Below are 19139 nucleotides of genomic sequence, written 5' to 3'. Positions count from 1 at the left end.
TCTAGGCACATTATGAAACAAAAGGATCAAAAATGTTTTTATGTTTTCACCAACAGTTGTACAGGATACAAAGGGCTTTTGTTTTCCTAGAATACATCTTTGAAATTTTCCCATGATCTCACTGAGTGGAGATCATGGGAAAATTCTTTTAGTGGTAAAAATTGCCCAGGATACAAAAAGTAAGGCTTAAAATGAGTTAACTAGCTTTATGGTAATTAAAATATTTCAGTGAGAGTCAGTCTTAACCAACGTTTACCAAAAATAATCTGCTGAGTAATCTACTGAACCACTGCCAGATGTTCTATCAGGTGTGTGAATCTGAAGTCATACTTGTTTCTGGTAAATTAACAAATATGCATATACTTATACTTAATTACTTACTGACCAATTTGTTAGGTACATATGTCTAGGGTCAGAAAAAAGAGAAGGTAGCCAGTGAGCAAAAAGGCCTTATTGCCAGAGGTCAGAGGAGAACACTAAGGCTGCTGTGACCTGATAGGAATGCAACAGTAACTCAAATAACCACTCTTTACAAACTACAAACTATAATGCATTACATGTTAGACTTTGAAGCAAGGGGTTACAGAAGCACTGAGTGTCACTCCTTTCAGCTAAAAACAGGAAACTGGGGCTATAATTCACTCAGCTCACCAAAATTGCACAATAGAAAATTGGAAAGATGTTGCCTTGTCTGATTAGTCTTGATTTCTGCTGTAAAGTTTGGATGATAGGGTCAGAATGCAGTGTAAACAACTTTAAATGGATCCATTCTGCTTTGTATCAACAGGTCAGGTTGCTGGTGGCATAATGGTATGTAATGGTATACTTTCTTTGCACACTTTGGGCCCCTTAGTACCACCTGAGCATTTTTTAAATACCACAGCCTACCCGAGTACTGTTACTGATGGTGTTCATCCCTTTATGACTGTAGTGTACCTATTTTCCGATGATTGCCTAAAAGCAGGTTAATGCAATCAAGTCACAAAGCTCAAATAATCACAGACTGGTTTCTTAACCATGAAAAGGAGTTTACTGTATTCAAACTGATCTTCACAGTCACCACATCTCATTTCAATAGAGAAATTTGGGAATGTGTTGGAATGGGAGACTTGCATCATGGGCATGCCCACAAGAAACCTACAGAAAATGTGCAATGTTATGATCTCAAAAAGGACCAAAATCTCTGAGCAATATTTCCAGCACCCTGTTGGAAAAAGGAACAAATTAAGGCTGACAAAAGTCACCAGTGAGTTCTAACTTATTAGAACAACTAGTAACAGTACACATTGTTAAAAGATTACTATTGATTGCTAAAGAGAATACGGTTACCAGAAAATGATTGTTTTGAAGGATAGTGTGCCCTTAGGCCCTTTTTAAATGAGGTTGGTGTCGTTTTTGAAGGGATCAACAAAAAACTATGATCTAGAAAATGACCTGATTATTTTGAGGAAACACAGTAAAACAGAGCCTGCTGCAGTTCACATCATAACTGATTGTTCTCTTTGGAAAATGAAGTACAAGCTAATTCAGGAAGAAAATGTTGAAAATGATAACAATAGCATAAAAATGATCATTTTTTTAATTTGAAGAAAGATCAAAGTTATCCACAATTTAAGTAGCCACATACAGTGGTCTTTACTTTATGTCGATAGTAGGTTCATAAAGAATCTATATATATTTAATATAGGATAATAAATCAATTAGTACCGTTTTTGTCCCAGGTACTCAATTCCTGCTGAAGTGATGGAATAGTAAACTGATGAACCTGAACTGAAAAAAAGCACCAGTAAATAGTGACATTACACAGTTGATAACACATTTTAATGATTACTATTATTATTTTTAGTCTGATTAACATGGACAGATTGTCTCTGATACATAAGATAAAAGAATATTACACTAAGACTGATACTAAAATTTAAAATAGGGCCATTCATATATTTTTGTTAATTTACATTTTCACTACATAACCTCCAGCGCAATAGTTGTTGGTGGGATAAAACTGTATCAGCTACATTCATACATTAATTTTGCTTCTCAAATAACAGATATTTTTCAGTACCACAGAGAAACTTCTTTAAAAAAATCTTTTTACTATATTTAGAATTCAGTTAACCAGCAGATGATAAAATACAGTTTTTATGTTATTATCTAAAGAATAGTCATTTTTAAAGTCAGTTTTTGATTCCAGAAATGTGTTTGTTGATCTCACAATACGTCTTGACTAAGTGCATTTGTTGAGGCTTACGTGGAATAAAACATATGTGGTGCTCTTATAAGGATTTATAATAGTAAGGCATTATATTTTGAATATAACTAAAGTAACTGTTCATAGTTCTAGTAATTAAGGAAAATGTCAGGTAGTGTTAGAAGTATGACTAAGCACTGTGTTTTCAATAATATTTTTGGATAAAGTACAAAGAGTAGTCAGGCACTGGCTACCCAGAGGAAGTGCAGGATTATTATTATTTTTTTGTTTGTCTTTGGCTGTTTTCCCTTTGTTGGAAATACATTGTACCCAAATAAGCAAGTAAACAAATAAATAAATAAATAAATCACACACTAAATTGTTTTACTCCTTTCATGCCCCCAGGGGACCTCACAGTGAGTTGTGCTGCAGCAAAGTAGAGACCAATGCTAAAATTCCACTGGCATGAAAACGACTTCCTCCTCTAAAGCAAATGTCACAAAGAGGCTCTGGGCTCTGATCCACTCCTAATCACTAAGTAATCACTTTCTTGTTTGATCCTTCTGTGATAGCAAAAAAAAAAGTGGATTTCTAAAATCTGGTATGATTCTGGTTGGGAGATTATGAGTTTTCAAGACATGTTGAAAATCTGAAGAGCTTCAGTAAGCCTTAAAAAAACGCCAAAGCAGAAGCCGTAGTTTTGCAGTCTAAATTCAAATCTTACTATTCATGACTATTGTTACTAAAATATAATGAGAAAACCATCTGAAATGTCTCATCAACCATTATGTTGTTTCTTTAAAAAGATGTTTATTATTTTACAGCATCATGCGCACTGCTGTAACAGTTAATACTGTTTTCCAACCAATATCAGACCAAAGCAATTAGTATAGATTTGCCCGTGACACACTATTTAATATATATTTCAAATGGAACTGTATAATGTTACAGCAGGATGTCATTAATTCTACTGTCATGTGGAGAAAATACCTCAGTTAAATTAATGACCTCACAAGGTTTTTTTTTTTATATACAAACATTTGTTGAATTCTCTGATTAATTAGATGCAAAGTATGCTTTTTATAGATACCTGGGGAGCTCTGGGACACGGTAACAGCGAGGAGGTATTATGCTTCCATTGCATTGCTGAATCAAAATTTCCTATTGTCGTCTCTGTCACTAGCAGCACAGGCTCTCTGACAGGCACAAGAATGATCAGTCTCTATTGTTGCTATTAGCATTTGTGGATAACAAAAGAGACTCATCCTGTAGTTTGCTGACATGAAGTGTGCAATTATCATTCTGTGTATAACAGGCTGCTTATTTGCCCTAGTGACATCCTCAAAGGGAAGGTTGCTGTGCAGTGATCCATATCACCTTATCTCCCATTCCCCTGGGGGGCACCACATTCGGCATGGAGCAGCAGGCTAATAACGATGACAGAGGTTTGTACCACCGTTTAAAGAGGTGCATCTTTTTTTTTTCCAACAGTGGAGCATGTGTAACCATCTTTAAAGTAAAATGCAACTGATGTCCTTTAACATAGGTCATGCTGTAGAAACCTTAAACTTTGGCTCAGCCAAAACAGTATACATAGAAAAGTTCAAATTCAACTATACTGGTAATAATAATGTATCTGAAAAAACTCACATTTAACATCTAATCTTGGTACAACTGCATTGAGCTGAAGATACAGAATTAGAAAAGACAATGAACATATCAGGAACGTAATAGCCCTAATATGCATCTTGGAAAATGTTAAACTGTGTGTAAATGTGGTATCAAGTAATTACTTGGACTACTGATTGCAAAATTTATTATTAGACTGCATATGGCTCTAGTGGACCTATTTGAAACACAAATTGATTTTTCAACAACGTAAACAGAATATTATATTTTAGTGTCTAAACAAATGTAAAATTCTTCTTTCTGATAGACAAAGGTTGAACCCAAGCACATAAGCAAGATGAAGGCAGGGTAATGCTCAGTCAGTCATTTTAATGCTATTATACACTCAAGCAGTTTACAAAGTAAAACAATAAAGTACTGCTGGGTAGGGATAACTGACTAAATAACACTTTGGGCATAAGCCCCATTAACATAAAAGCTACTAATAATAAATCTCTTCTATCTAACAATACTATGTGCACAGATGTAACAGGTAGACTTAAAGATAACCATCAAAAGTGATGCAGAGTAACCTGAATATTGGCTACAAACAGTATCAGACAAATAGGTAGTTTGCTATTGTTTAACAAGTAGGTTAATTCTCCCAGGTGCAGAATTATCCTGTGGGGAGATTTAGTGGATGATGGAAGCAATGTTATTGGCTCTCCAGGCTAGAGCCAAATCAGCACCATGGACAGAGGCCAGGAAAGCCCTTTGGCACAAACCTTAGAGCAGCACCATGGCCAGAGGTTTTGATAGAGATCCGTACTACTTTGTTGATGAAGCTTGTAATGCATGCAAAGATTTATGAATTTCTCAGTTCAGCGGAGCACGGCTAAATACAAAGATGAAAAGACAGTTAAAATATATGCAGAAAAGTATCGCGTATAGTCAAGATACCAGCCACTCAAAGTACCCTGGATAGAAACCTATAGGCCATTTCCCCAATGCCAAAGATGGTGACTGCACTGCCCTTAAACACTAAACAAATTAACGCTAATGAAGATCACAGCTGAGGTTCACGATAGCTTCAGCTTTGTAGTGGCAGATAAAGGGACATCTATTCAATATTGTAGTAAAAATGCAAGTAGATGTGCTTTTTCCTTCTTACTTTTCATGGCTAAGTATGAATTATAAAATACAGCATATGTTCAGTGCTGTGGTGGAATGCATGAAAGACATATTATGAACATATTATGGCTCAACTGCATGGATTTGGATTAAGTATGTTTTTTTTTCTTTGTTGTGCTTGTTTTGCTTTATTTTGTGTTTTAGTCAAAAATAACTGCTCCAAAACTGGAACACCATCTCTAAAAAGGATATATTACTGAAGGAAACACTGGATACTGCTTGTATTTTCTTCAAGAAACTTGTCTGCACTACCAATTTTTAAAAATTATTTTCATAAATTCTACCTTAGATAGACAGGCAGATGAACAGAGAGATTAAAAAAAGGCATACAGATAGCACACACACAACCATACACGACAATGGATGAGTGAAAAGGGAAGTTTTTGAACCTACACAATTACACTTGGGGATTAAACAGTTGGAAGTCAGGCACCCAATAACCCCACAGGAGTGTGCTGTGCGTACACACTCTGTAAGCTCTCTTCTGAACTCAGAGATTCCAGTTGCCCAGGCAACCCTGTCTTGAAGGTTTTAAACTCAGTTTTAACATATGATGCCTCCTGTGTCTCTTCTCAGTCAAGAAAGAGGATTATTGGCTAGAAAAACACTCTTTTTTAGTCAAGTATCTGGTTAAATACGTCCAACAGTAAACCAACTGACACACTGCCCTCAGGTAATGTGCTACCTATATTTCTTGCCTGGCTATGACAAGAGATAAGTCATTTGCATTGCTATTATATTGTGCTTTAACACTGTCAGCAGCTTTAATGGGATTTGTCAAATGCTGGCCATGAGTAAATCTTGAGAAGACTAAGAGAAGCAGTGTAGGAGTTGGAGGTATTAGAATAAAGTGCTCAGAGTCAGCGCAGGAAGTGCTCTGCTATTAATTGTGAACACATTTCTTGCTACAAGTTAGATTGTACAGTTGTAGCCTGGTCAGTACTTTTCTTTCTGCAGATCTAATTCTATATTGCTAAATATAAACATCATGTTCCCCTCTAAGCAACTAGCAAAGGCAGCTGGCCTATGTCCAAACACAGCTGGCAACACTACTGTAGACTTATACATTTCTGTGCTGTTAAGATAATGACAGTATGTCAAGATGGAAATCTAAGTAGGTATATATAAATGACTTTCTCAATAAAAAATAAAAATGAAATCATTTTTTAAAAAATGAGCACACATTTGTAGAATGGGGAATATTTTTTAAAAAGTCATGTTTTTTACAGTCTTTTATAAAAATCTTTCAGAGAGAGTGGACTGGCTTACTGAAGGAAACCACTTGATGCAACCATAGCAACAAATCGTCCTATCTAACAAAATAGTGTCATTGTTATGTATTCTATTAAGTACTCTAGAATATGAATACATTTCAGTCAAATAAAATGGTGCATTGCAAAACAGAAATGATTTCAGACAGTCCTGTGCTTGACAAACAAAAGACTCTACATGGAATATAAGCATGAGACATGGCAAAACCTGTTCTCTTAATCCTGAGCTACTAACCTCAACTTTAAACTACTGCTTTGCTTTCTCATAAACTAATTAATTAATTAATTGATTAAAATATGTAAGAATGGACAGCAGTCCGCCATGTTACCCCACCATCTTGAATCTAGTTGCTCAGATAATTCTGAGCAACTGGATTCTGCCACATACGCAGTGCACCAAAGGCGAAGGAGAATCTAATCTTGCATTGCACAACATTTTAATTTGTGTCTACACCTTCAGACTCAAGATATTAAGGACCACACCTATGTCTTCCCATTTGAGAAGGGTCCCCTTCATCAAAGAAGTGAGAACACAAAGGAAAGAGACAGCTTGAATGGCATCGTAATAAAATGTCACCCTGTCACCTCAAGCATCAGGCTCTAACATATAAAAATGTGCATAAACCTGCTTATTTATTCCTGATATTATCAGTAGATTACACATGTGATGCTTATAATATGGATATAGGCTAATATTATGCTAGCTAATGTTAGCATTGAGTGTCCTAAAAATTACACATTCCCTCAAATACATAGTTTTATCACACTCTGACATCACAGAGTGTTTATTCACTGTGGCAGTCCACCAATGTTAGATCCACTTCAAACACAGTTTTACTAATGCCGGCTAACAGGAGCACTTACCGGATCAGAATATCCTAAACAACTCACTTCAGGCCCTAAACAAATGGTTGACACAATCGTGGCTATTGACTTTTCTTGTACAGTTTTTGGTTAAATATCTTGCTCATTTTGAATCTTTATGCTCCATTTGCTGCTGGAATGGGTGAATTCCCCCAACTAGGATCCATCCATCCATCCATCCATTCGCTTCCGCTTATCCTTTCCAGGGTCGCGGGGGGCGCTGGAGCCTATCCCAGCTGTCATAGGGCAAGAGGCGGGGTACACCCTGGACAGGTCGCCAGTCTGTTGCAGGGCCAACACACAGGGACAGACAACCATTCACGCTTACATTCACACCTAGTGACAATTTGGATTATCCAATTAACCTATCCCCTCAAACTGCATGTCTTTGGACGGTGGGAGGAAGCCGGAGTACCCGGAGGGAACCCACGCAAACACGGGGAGAACATGCAAACTCCACACAGAAAGACCCCGGCCTGATGGTGGAATTGAACTCAGGACCTTCTTGCTGTGCGACAACAGTGCTAACCACCGTGCCAACTAGGATCATTAAGGGATATTTTTATTGTATTCTACTTACAGTTACATCTAAGTCATAAGTTGATTAAAAAGCTTCCAGGTATATCATTACAATGCTTTTTGCCTGGAAAGAACTTACAGATTTGTTTATGTGTTCTACACAAAAGTCCCAAGTTTTCTTATGTTTTTGAAATAATGAGCTACAGTCTGGTCTACAAGAGTTGATTTGAAGTATTCAAACAAATTGAAACAGCTGCAGTAGTTAACAACAATTTTCATTTTGGATATCAGTTGTATCCTTATGTATGTGCATACAATGTGCCAATGCTGTAGTGTGCTGTAGCAAAAAAAACAACTGACTTGAGATGGTCTGAATCAAATCTGTGGTGGCAGATGGCTCAATTAAAATTTGACAAGCATTCAGTGGTCGTTAGCTGATGACTGAAATTTACGAATGCCTTTGGTTATTGTCCTTTCGTGAACGGCTAAGGCTCCAACACAAATAATAAAACAAACACACTAGAAAAAAGGAAATCCACCCTCATATTTTTTTCCACTTCCAAAGTCATTTAAATTACAAGATACAGATGGAAACTTTTTCAAAACTTTCTCTGTAGAACTAAATATTGTCATATCTGTCATATGTTTTTGGACCCTTACGCCAAGTGTAGTCCAAAGTCCTGGTGGTTTCGTCATCCTGCTCTCGTCCCTCGCTCCTACTTTGAGCACCACTTTTTTTTCCTTTCTTTTTCCTCTAGCTTGCTAAACATAATGTTTATTGTTGCTGTGCTGACAAACTACTGTACAGCACACTTGCCAAGAAACAAATTGTTGCACAGTTGACTCAACAAGTATGCGCACATTTTCCACAAATGACAGAGAGCAAGATCAGCAAGTATGAGTAATATACTTTTCAGCATGCCCCCTGCCATCAAAAACCTTTTAGAAAAGGCAGCCAGTTTTGATCAAAGGAGTGTAAAAATATTGAATAAATATTTGCAGGTAAAATTAATTTCATAACAAAAAATAAATGAGGTTGCAACATAGAATCGAGACTTAGTTATGCAGATAGTTATGTCGACTGGGCTCAACCTACCTCCTGTGCAGCTGCCTTTGGTTACACTATGGCTCATGACACACAGTGTTCAAAAAATGGTTATTAAGCTAATCAACAGTTTACAGAAAACCAGTGTTACAAGCTAATTATACTTAAAATCACATTTCATATTTTTGTTGTAACTTTGCACATTTATGGACAATTTGATGATTGCTTGCTCACAATTTGAAAACATGTATACCAGGTTTCTGTGAAATTCTGCCTTTATGTTGAGAAATTTCCTCTGCACAATAAAATAATAAAAGCCAAAGTATTTCAAGTATAAAGTTTCAGCTTTTTTTAAACAAAAAAGTTGATAACTAAGGAATGTATGAATAGGTAATCTGCCAAGACGCTGACAAGACTGACCTAACAGGAATATTTGAATGGCATCCACAAATTTTATAAAAAGCTAAACTTTGCTAGACTTTGTGAAATCTAAATAAATGCATTTATTTCTGACCTTCAGCCTTAAAAAAACACAAGTTTACATTTGGCAAAATAATCAGCTCAACATTGGGAGATTAGATTCTAGTTTTTTGTGTAGCTTGTTGTCAAAAACCAAGGCAGAATAATGTATACGTTTTTAACATGAATAAAATGAAATCTCTTTGCATACACTAATGATCTTGAATCGAAATATTCCAATAGATGGACACAGCTAATGATAGGAAATTAGAGTAGCAGTTCAACAAGCTGACAGGTCAGTGGTAAATTAGGGAAGCATTTTAGGGAAGATACTTGTGAGGGTGAGAGAGAAGATCCCAGAAGAACTATGCCAAGGAGAGGGGAGGCTTGTGTAATGGGTAGAATGAGGGGTGGGTGGACAGAAGGATAGAGACAGGTGATCCTGCTATTAAAATTAAACAAATTACAGAGGGGGAGTTCAACAGGCAGGCACAACTTGTTACACAACCACTAGTATGGTACCCATTGGGAGATGTCCCATATGTACCGTATGTATTCATTAAAATGACATAAATTAAAGCAATTGCAGCATTAGATGAACTCGCAGAATTGTGTCAGCGCTCCAAAGAGCGCCCACCCATCATTACTATTACGTATGCTGTTAAAGCATAAAGGAGAGCTTGATGGTATTACATATCCTCACTTTTTAATCTGTGGCCTGCCAGCATTCACTACTCACTAAAAACATTCATGTGGCCTGTAGTGCATTATCATACACACTTGAGAGGCTCTCATTTATTTGCTCTTGAAGCATTAGCTGCAGGGCTATAGCACATCCATTACTGAAGACTGGTTTCACTCTCTTGCATCCAACACCCTGTTTGTGTCTGTCATCGTGAGTAAACTAAAATGAGAGTATTATAAGGGATTCTATCCATAAACGATCATTATTAAAGATTACGAGTGGGAGGCATAAAAGGAAGAGGGGGTGAAAATGTTTTATTTAGCCTTTTTTTATGATTGAAGTTGTTTTTGTGCCTGAAATCTTTTTTCATCATCTAATTTTTTCATGTCTGCCCGTCTGCATGTTTTTAATGATGCATTGGAAAATCTACGCAACATGCATAATCAGGTAGACTCTGCAGACTGTAGGGAAATTACCTCAGTGTGGGGAATATGGAGTTTTTAGAATTATTAGGCACCACTAACAATAGTGATAATATATACACTGAAAAACTGGTATACTTAAGGGGAAGTATAACACTAACCAGCCTTACTAAGTAAAACCAGTTAGACTATGTCTCAGGACAATGGTTTAAGACCAGAAGTCAGCCTAATAAATATAATAATTGGGAAAAAAAATATGAATAAATGTTAATAAAGAGTATCCATTCATGCAGAAGCAGATAAATGCACATTTAAACATAGAAGGTCATTTATATTAGGGAGGGTGGCAATGTGTTGGTTATTTTAAGAAGCTCTTGCATTAAAAGATCATTGTTCATGAAATCAAGGCAGGGCCCAAGATACTCGCAAAAGACTTTCTTAAGTTTAAGAGTTTTGCTTTCTTGTTGAATTAAGATATTAAAAATGTTGTATGTTTTGTCCTTTAGGCATAAAGAAATGTTCTCAAACTTAAATTATTTGATGTCATGTGAATAAACTTTGTTATTAGGGGATAAAACAAATACAAAATATTTTTATATAAAAGAAACACATAGGAATTGATATAAAATACATTTATTTTATCTTGCTGTATATACTGTTGAGAATTTGAGTTAGCATGCCTTAAAAGGTCCTCTAAAATAATGCGGTTCATCTTTAACACAGGCATGCTAATAAGGCATGCTAATTCTGACTGTAACGTGGGAGTGTTATGCTGAAAAAAAATCCTCAAACAGAATATGATGTGACCTAATATCATAAATAAAAATAAGCTACCTTCAGCTGTTCCCTCTTCACAAAGGGTCATCACAGCAGGTAGCTCCACATATTTCATTTACTTTTACAACAGCCGCTCTTCTTGACACAAACCCCAAGGGATTTGTGTTTCCTCCCATGATCAAAACGGTGAGCTTTCACTTGTTAGGGAAAAGTGTAAACCACCTCACTGTGGAGCCACTTAGCATCGCAAATGAGCATCAGTGATATATTCAGCTTATTCAGGACTCCCTGTGATTGGCTGAGCTTTGATTACGAGTATTCCCAAGGTGAGTATCAACCCCAGTTTCATTTGAACAGGAGGTAAAATGGGAAGTCAACAGTATTTAGTCAAATAAAAGGCAGAGATTAAAGAAACTTTGGCAGCCAAGTGGGTAATTGATTTATAATTTATCAACGGTTGTGCTGAGCAGTGGCCTCCGGAGAGCTGAGGTTGATTTCTGTTACAACCTCTTTGGTTTCCCCATGAGAACACTTAATATGGGCAGCTCTTTTCTCTCAGTGGTTATTTAAAGTACAGCTATCAATAGACAAAACAATGCTCCCCAAATTCTGCTTGATTAAATTAAATTGTCACAGCAATGAAGGTGATCTATGATAGCAAGGTGAACGTGTAAAGTGCCATAAATCTCTTTTTGTCCTACCTTGAAAGGTCAGCATTTGCTCAGATGAGCCCAGATACACTGTTTTATTCCACAATAATAAAAGTGAGAAAGCAGAAGCTGCTCAAAAGACACACTTCCTGCCTAAGCAATAAACTGCTGCTTGCTCATTAATGAATAGTGTTGCAGCTTAGGTTGGGGGGTGAAACCAAGGTGAATATCACCACAATGCTGTACCGTACATTACAGACTCTTCAAATACACACAGAATGACCCAGCAGAGACTGCATACCTCAGTAACAGTGTGGGGTTTTTGGATACTTTAAATTGTACAAATTCAAGCTCACATGTTTAATAACCAGTTTATTTGACAGATAAACAATAGTAAATGTGGACCCAGAGTACTGACTGTATCATTTAGGAGGATTTTTAACCTTTCCCTTACACACTGTGTGGAAAATGTATCTCCTATGCCACATAATTAATATTATAGTTGCTCAATTAAATATTTCATTTGAAGGACATTTTATCAGTTCTGTCCAGATTTGTACAGATAGGAGGATAGACATAATTTAAGAAAAAAAAAATTCAAAAAATGTATGTATTATGCAGTTATGTATTATAAGTTCAACTATCTTGACATCCATTCGTGCATCATTTTCCTCCTCTTATTTGGGGCTGTCCTGTGGGGCCAGCAGCCTAAGCAGAGGAGCCCACACCTCCCTCTCCTCAGCCGGCAGCTGAGTGTGTCCTGGGTCTCTCCAGTGTGTCCTGGGTCTGCACCGGAGCCTCCTATTGCCGCCATTGCGTGCAATAGGTCGGCAGCCTTATGAAATTTCCCCTTGTGGGACTAATAAAGGTATATCATATCATATCCTTCTGGTGGGACATGCAAGGCACACCTCACCCACAGGGAGGTTACGTCTCATTCCTGCAACTTCCCACTCAGATGTGAACTGCACTAGTGTGAGCTGGAGGTCACTGCCTAATTAAGCCAACAGAACCACATTATCTACGAAAGAAGAAATGAGATTCTGAGGCCACCAAAGTGAAATTTTACCCATAAAAAGACTGGCATAGCCAGGTAGCAAAATTTTTCTTTCCATAAAAATTCTGAACAAAATTGGTGACAAAGGGCAGTCCTGGCCACAGTCCAACACCCACCTGGAATGTGTCTGACTTACTGCCAGCAACGTAGACAAAACTCCTGCAACACTTTTACAGGGACCATATGGCTCGTAGCAATGGGGCAGACACCCTATGATGCCGAAGCACCCCCATAGGGTGATGCAGTTGAATGCCTTCTCCAAGTCCAAAAAACACATATAGACTGTTTGGGCAAACTCCCACACATCCTCAAATATCCTCGAGAGGATAAAGAGCTCAGTGTTCCATGACTAGGACGAAAACTGAGGTTCGACTAACGGAAGAACTCTCAATTCCGGCACCCTGGTATACCCAGCAAGGGTGAGGCGTGTGATACCCTGTAGTTGGCGCACACCCCTGGCCCCAGATGTCCACACGATGTTGCAGAGATGTGTCAACCAAGACAGCCCTACAACATCCAGAGCCTTCAGGAACTCAGGGTGAGCCTTCTCCACCCTAGGGCATGGCCACCAAGGAGTTGTTTAACTACCTCAGTGACCTTGCCCTCAGTGATGGACGAGTCATCCTCCTTGTCCCTGGACTCTCCTTCCAATCCCGTTGTCAGTGGGATTAATAGGTCCTCGAAGTGTTCCTTCCACCCTTCAACTATATACTCATATACTCAGTTGAAGTCAGTAGCACTCCACCTCCAATGAGCACCGCTTTCCCCTCCTGAGTGTTTGCCAGAATTGCTTTGAGGCAATCCGAACGGCTTTTTTCATGGCCTAACCAAAATTCTCCGACACCCGAGTTGTTGCTTCAGCTACCACCTAAACTTGTTCCATCAGCTGGCTCCGAAATACCACAGGCTAACCAAGCCTGATAGGACTCCTTCTTCAGCTTGACACTGTCCACCATCTGGTTCAGAGATTACCAGCACAACAGGCACCAGCCACATTGCGGCCACAGCTCCTTGTAGCTTCCTCTGCAATGGACGTGCAGAACACGGCCCACTTGGACTCAGTGTCCCCAGTCTCGCTCGGAGTTCTTCCAAAGTTTTGAAGGTGTGGGTAGTTTAAGATCTTGCCTCTGCCTGACGTTCCCAGTGTACTCTCACTATAAGTTTAGGTGGAGGATGCTGGCGAGACCAGATCCAAAAGCTCCGCACCTTTCTTCACCTAAGTGGCCAGAATATACGGCCGCAGATACAATGATACCATTACAAAATCGATCATCGACCTCCAAACGAGAGTGACCTGGTGCTACGTGCTACGTGGGCACCCTTTTGTTTGAACATGGTGTTCATTATGAACAATCTGTGGTTTGCACAGTAGTCCAATAACAAAAGGTCACTCAGGTTCAGATCAGGCAGGATGTTCCTCCCAATCACACCCCTGCAGGTGTCATTGTCATTGCCCATGTGACCACTGAAGTCTTACAGTAGGATGAGTGAGTCACCAGATGGAGCACCTTCAAGCACCCCGCTCACTGACCCCAAGAAGACTCGGTACTCTGAACTATCATTTGGTGCATATGTGCAAACAGTCAGGACCTGTTCCCCAACCTGATGGTGTAGAAAAGCAACCTTTTTGTTCACCACAAGCCCAGGGGATACAGGAGTGCCCACCCCTTCCCACTGCCTTTTACCAAGGGCAATTCCAGACTGGATCAGAGTCCAGCAGGTCTCTCTGGACTGGTTCCAGGGACCAAGCTTGGGGTGAGTCCAACTATATCTAGCCTGTATCGCTCAACCTCACTTACTACCTCAGGCTCCTTCCCGAGCAGAGAGGTGACGTGTCAGAATTGCAAACCTCTATACCAGGGGATGGGACAGCCAGGGGCTACACCCCTGACTACTGCCTGACACACATTGCACCTGGCTCCTATGATGCTTCTTGCAGCTGGTGGGCCTACAGGAGGGTGAGTCCATGGCACTTCTTCAGGCTGCACCAAGTTGGGCAAACTATACTGACATTTACTTAAATATTGCTTAAGCTTAAGGAATGCTATATACATATATTTTCCTATAGTCAGTACAACAACTTCAGTGTTGACATCTTCAGTTTTCAGACATTGAGCTTACAAGAATCCATCATTTTCCTACTAGTACATACAACGCTGTCTCTTGGAAATGATGTTTATTTACAGCTTATGGTGAGTGGCCTAACCTTTATCTCTAAATTCAGTAGAATCCTCCTTAAAGCAAGAGCTATTTTAAATAAAGTGAAGGGAGTTATGCTCATACAATAATAATGGCATCTGATAATTCACCCTGCATTCGTTTTGAAAACAGATCAGTCATTAAAGTGCATCAAAGACACCATAAATGACACAATGCAGAGCAATAATGCATTTTAATGAAGACCCTCAAGCTAGATTGATAAGATTTCAGGGTCTGCAATTTGTCTGTACTGCATTATACAAATCCGATCACCAGTAAACTCATTAATGTAAAAAGTCGGACACTTTCACAAAGCAAATCTGTATAGCTCTCAAGAATTACTGGAGAGTTTTTGGCTTAAAGAAAAATGGTCGGGCAAGAATGTGATGGCGGCAGCTGCTACTGCTTTCCATTTTAAGTGCTTATCAGTGACTCACTTGAAGTGAGACAAATTTCGTCTCTTTCAACTGTAACATTTTGCAGATTTGCTTTACTTCAATACAGAACTTTAAAACATATAAACCATTATACTGGACATACAAGGGCTTTTTGTTTTTTTCTCCTTCAACAGCTACCTAATTATAAGCAGCACTTAGGCAGTGTATCACACCAACTGGGATTTTAATAACTGTTGAGTCACCAGCTGTGAACTATTAAGAAATGATGGTGATGACCACCAGATTGAGAAATCACATTCTGAGCAACATCCAGCGATGCCTCCCATACAGCTGGCTCAAATCATAGCTTGTTTTCTAACAACTGCGGTTTGACAGCACATGGTTGTTCTAACACAGCCATAAACCTGTGATATGACTGTTGGCATTGACCTCCTTGAAATGACAAATGGATAGAAATAACACAAATGAATGCTCTAGAAAGCAACTCATGCTTAGTGGCTTTGAAACTGTAGAAAGGTTTACTCACCCTATACCAAACAATCTCACGCAGCCTTCCATCAGTTTTGAAGTTACACTTGAGAGTAACAGTCTCACCAACAACAACAGGAGGCAGGGGCTCTATGGTAACTGTCAAATATCCTGAAAAAGAGGATGGAAACAAACTTTTAGTACAGTAACATACGATAACTACACCTTTTCTGAAACAGTATATAATTTAGTGGTATTTCTTTTCTTTTTTTTTTCTTTAGAAAAGAACTCAGTAGTGTAGAATTAATAGATTCACTTTGGGCGAAAAAGTCATGTTTTATCCTATACAGAGAAAAGAACATGTTACCATGCATCCCTTCGCTGATAGTTACATAAGTCACAGCTTTACAGATTAAATCAAACAAATGAGCTACAGTGCAACTTCTTTTAACTTACTTACCATACTGCAGGTTTGGCAAGAAGTTGTCTATTTGATTCTCATATTATTATTTTCATTGGATTTATCCAGCACATTTGGTTGTGCAACGTGTTTTAAGCTTTTCACCAGTTATTTTTTGAAGTTGTTTGGCCTTGAATACACATCCTCCTTCAACCTCTAATAGAAGCAAAGCCATTTCAGCAGCATCATGACAATGAACAGTTTCACATTCATAGTTAGTAAAGAACATGATGAAAAATGTCAGACACAACATGTTGAAAATATGTTTAATGTGCAATGCTGCCATTGCTTCTGATAGGGCGGGCTGAACCATAATCCATATACAGTAAAGTTTTTTTTTCTTACACTTCAAAATCACAAAATATACTATCTCATTTGTTCCATGCAGTATACAACCTCAAGCTGCCCAAATTTATTGTAATTGAAGATTAAATGAAAGCTGCTGTGATAAAAAGTCAACAACACACAACAAGAAAAGCTACGTACACACAGAAAAACAGAAAACGCAAAAGGAGAAAAAAATAAGAAAAAGTAACTGCCAAATACAAGGTCAAACTCTTCAGAGATGAATGCTTTATTGTGCCTGATCATCAGCCCTTTGCACACACAAAAAAATATCACACAGAACTGCAGTTTCACAATTCAACACTCACACACACATGGGGTGATAACAGAACAGCACATCAGCATAAGTGTGAGATTATATCGCCCAAATAAAAATGGAGGGATACAAAGGCAATTACCTGGTGATAATGAGAAGACCTGAGAAAAAATAAATACATCCAAAAGCTGTCGAGGGGTGGGAGACTAAAGACTGAAGGAAAGGATATTTGTACTAAAAGAGTTAACTGAATCAAAAATAATGTATTATAGCTATATACAATCCTAAAAGATATAGTATTTAATTTATGTATTAGCAATAATCTCTTTACATCTGGCTAAGGCAAAATGAAGCAGTTAGTAGGCTCATTTCCAATGACAGACAAGCAACCCTCTGCTCAACATATCACCAGCGTCAGCACATTCAGTATTTAATGAGGGAATTATATCTCAGAAAACAGATGGATACGAAAGTGAAAATATAAAACAGAATAAAATGGCACTCAATGGCCAATATTTCTATATAATATTGACACACTGACATAACTAAGAGAATATTAAGGACATCAGTGTTTTACAGAATTCCCCAGGTGATCAGTGTAAGAAATGGACAACTGCAGAGACGTGTAGCATGAACAGTCCACCGTAGGTACCTAATTATAGGATGAAAAAGCACTTTGTCTGCTTCCATGCTGGGGAAAATAGTGATCAGAGGCAGAATGTTTTTTCAGTATCCATCTCACTCACTTGTGAGTATATCTCAGAAATCCCTTTCATTTTTGAGGACGGCACATAAATATGCTCACGGTCTTGTGGAAAGAACGTAATTTTGTCGTATCACCTCAACCGGTCACAACAGATGGCCGCCCCTCCCTTAACCTGGTTCTGCCAGAGGTTTCTTCCTGTTAAAAGGGAGTTTTTCTTTCCCACTGTTGCAAAAATTTCTTGCTCAAAAGGGGTGATATGATTGTTGGGTTTTTTTCTATTTTCTGTGTATTATTGTAGGGTCTTTACCTTACAATATAAAACATCTTGAGGGAACTGTTGTTGTGATTTGGGGCTATTTAAATAAAACTGAACTGAACTGAATTGAATTGAATATAATGCACAATGGTAATTTAGATATTTAGAACTGATTCGTAAAATGATGATTGTTTCTCGGAGGATGTTAAAGGTGGTAAGTAAATGACATTCACAAATATAAGTGAAATTCACAACCACCAGATATTGCATTAGACCATAAAACATATCAAACTAAAACCAAAACAAATGGACATGTCAGCCATGCCTCCACTTGCTTGTGGTATATATCATCTGCCAGAAAGCTTAGGGACACTAGAAAGAAAAAAGAAATCTCCTGCCACAACCATCACAACCATTAGCCCACACTGGCATTATAAAATATCATACACTGAATGGCCATAACACAATACAATAAGCCAACTGATTTTAGGCCCACCATTGTGATGCGAGTCTTTACTGCTGTTCTGCTGCTCTCCTCTGGTTTATACACAATGAAGAAAACAAGGGAGAGCAGTTCACACTGAGCTGAAATTAAACAAGCATGCATAAATTAAAATAAATAAATTTCCTTTTTAATATTTTGATTTTTTGGGTGCGCTGACTGAACACTCTAGTACGAACTCTACCATCTCCCTGTTATTTTCACTATTTTTTGCAACCCTTTGTAAATACCAGAAGAGCAAGATACTGAACAGAGAAGCTCTGACTACAACACACACAGAGGAGTATTTCATTTTCTATAGTACACTGTCTGACTTTTTTTTCTTTTTTCATGATGAACCAAATGTTTTCAATTTGCGAAAACTCTGGACTGCAGAGTTCTTTAGGCCAGTTCAAAAACTCATCTACTATGAAATCCTGCCATTGTAATAGATGCAATACACAGTTTACCGTTCCCTTCCTGAGAGGCCTTCCCTGAATAAGACATCATACATGGTAGCATATGTTGCTCTAAAACCTTTAGCTACTTTTCAGAACAACTGATAACAAGCCAGATGGTCCCTTTCTTTTTTAGTCTGGAGGACCTGGTGTCCACTTTTCAAAAACAGCATTTAAATTTTTGATTTTTCTGAGCACAGAACAGCTTATCACTTTGCCTCAGTCCATTTTAAATGGGCTATGTCCCAGAGAAGACAGCAGCATTTCTTGATGTTCATGTATGTCTTCTTCTCTGCATGATAGAGCTTTAACCTGGATTTGTGAATGGCACAGTGAACTGCATTCACAGGCAGTAATTTCTGGAAGTATTCCTGAG

The 19139-nt window shown here is 38.2% G+C and overlaps 1 protein-coding gene across 2 annotated transcripts in view; it reads right to left on the bottom strand.

Moving 5' to 3' along the window:
• The window catches only part of igsf21a (immunoglobin superfamily, member 21a), a 167464-nt gene that overhangs the window by 94557 nt on the left and 53768 nt on the right, over positions 1–19139 (bottom strand). For both annotated transcript variants that reach the window (XM_039611907.1, XM_039611908.1), the window contains one exon: positions 15860–15972. In XM_039611907.1, the coding sequence (XP_039467841.1) occupies positions 15860–15972 (113 nt within the window). The remainder of the gene's footprint in view (positions 1–15859; positions 15973–19139) is intronic.

Source organism: Oreochromis aureus, linkage group 5, assembly GCF_013358895.1.
Source record: "Oreochromis aureus strain Israel breed Guangdong linkage group 5, ZZ_aureus, whole genome shotgun sequence".
In the NCBI taxonomy this organism is placed as follows: domain Eukaryota; kingdom Metazoa; phylum Chordata; class Actinopteri; order Cichliformes; family Cichlidae; genus Oreochromis; species Oreochromis aureus.
Note: the sequence above shows the minus strand (reverse complement) of the source record. Positions and strands in the feature narration are given on the sequence as shown.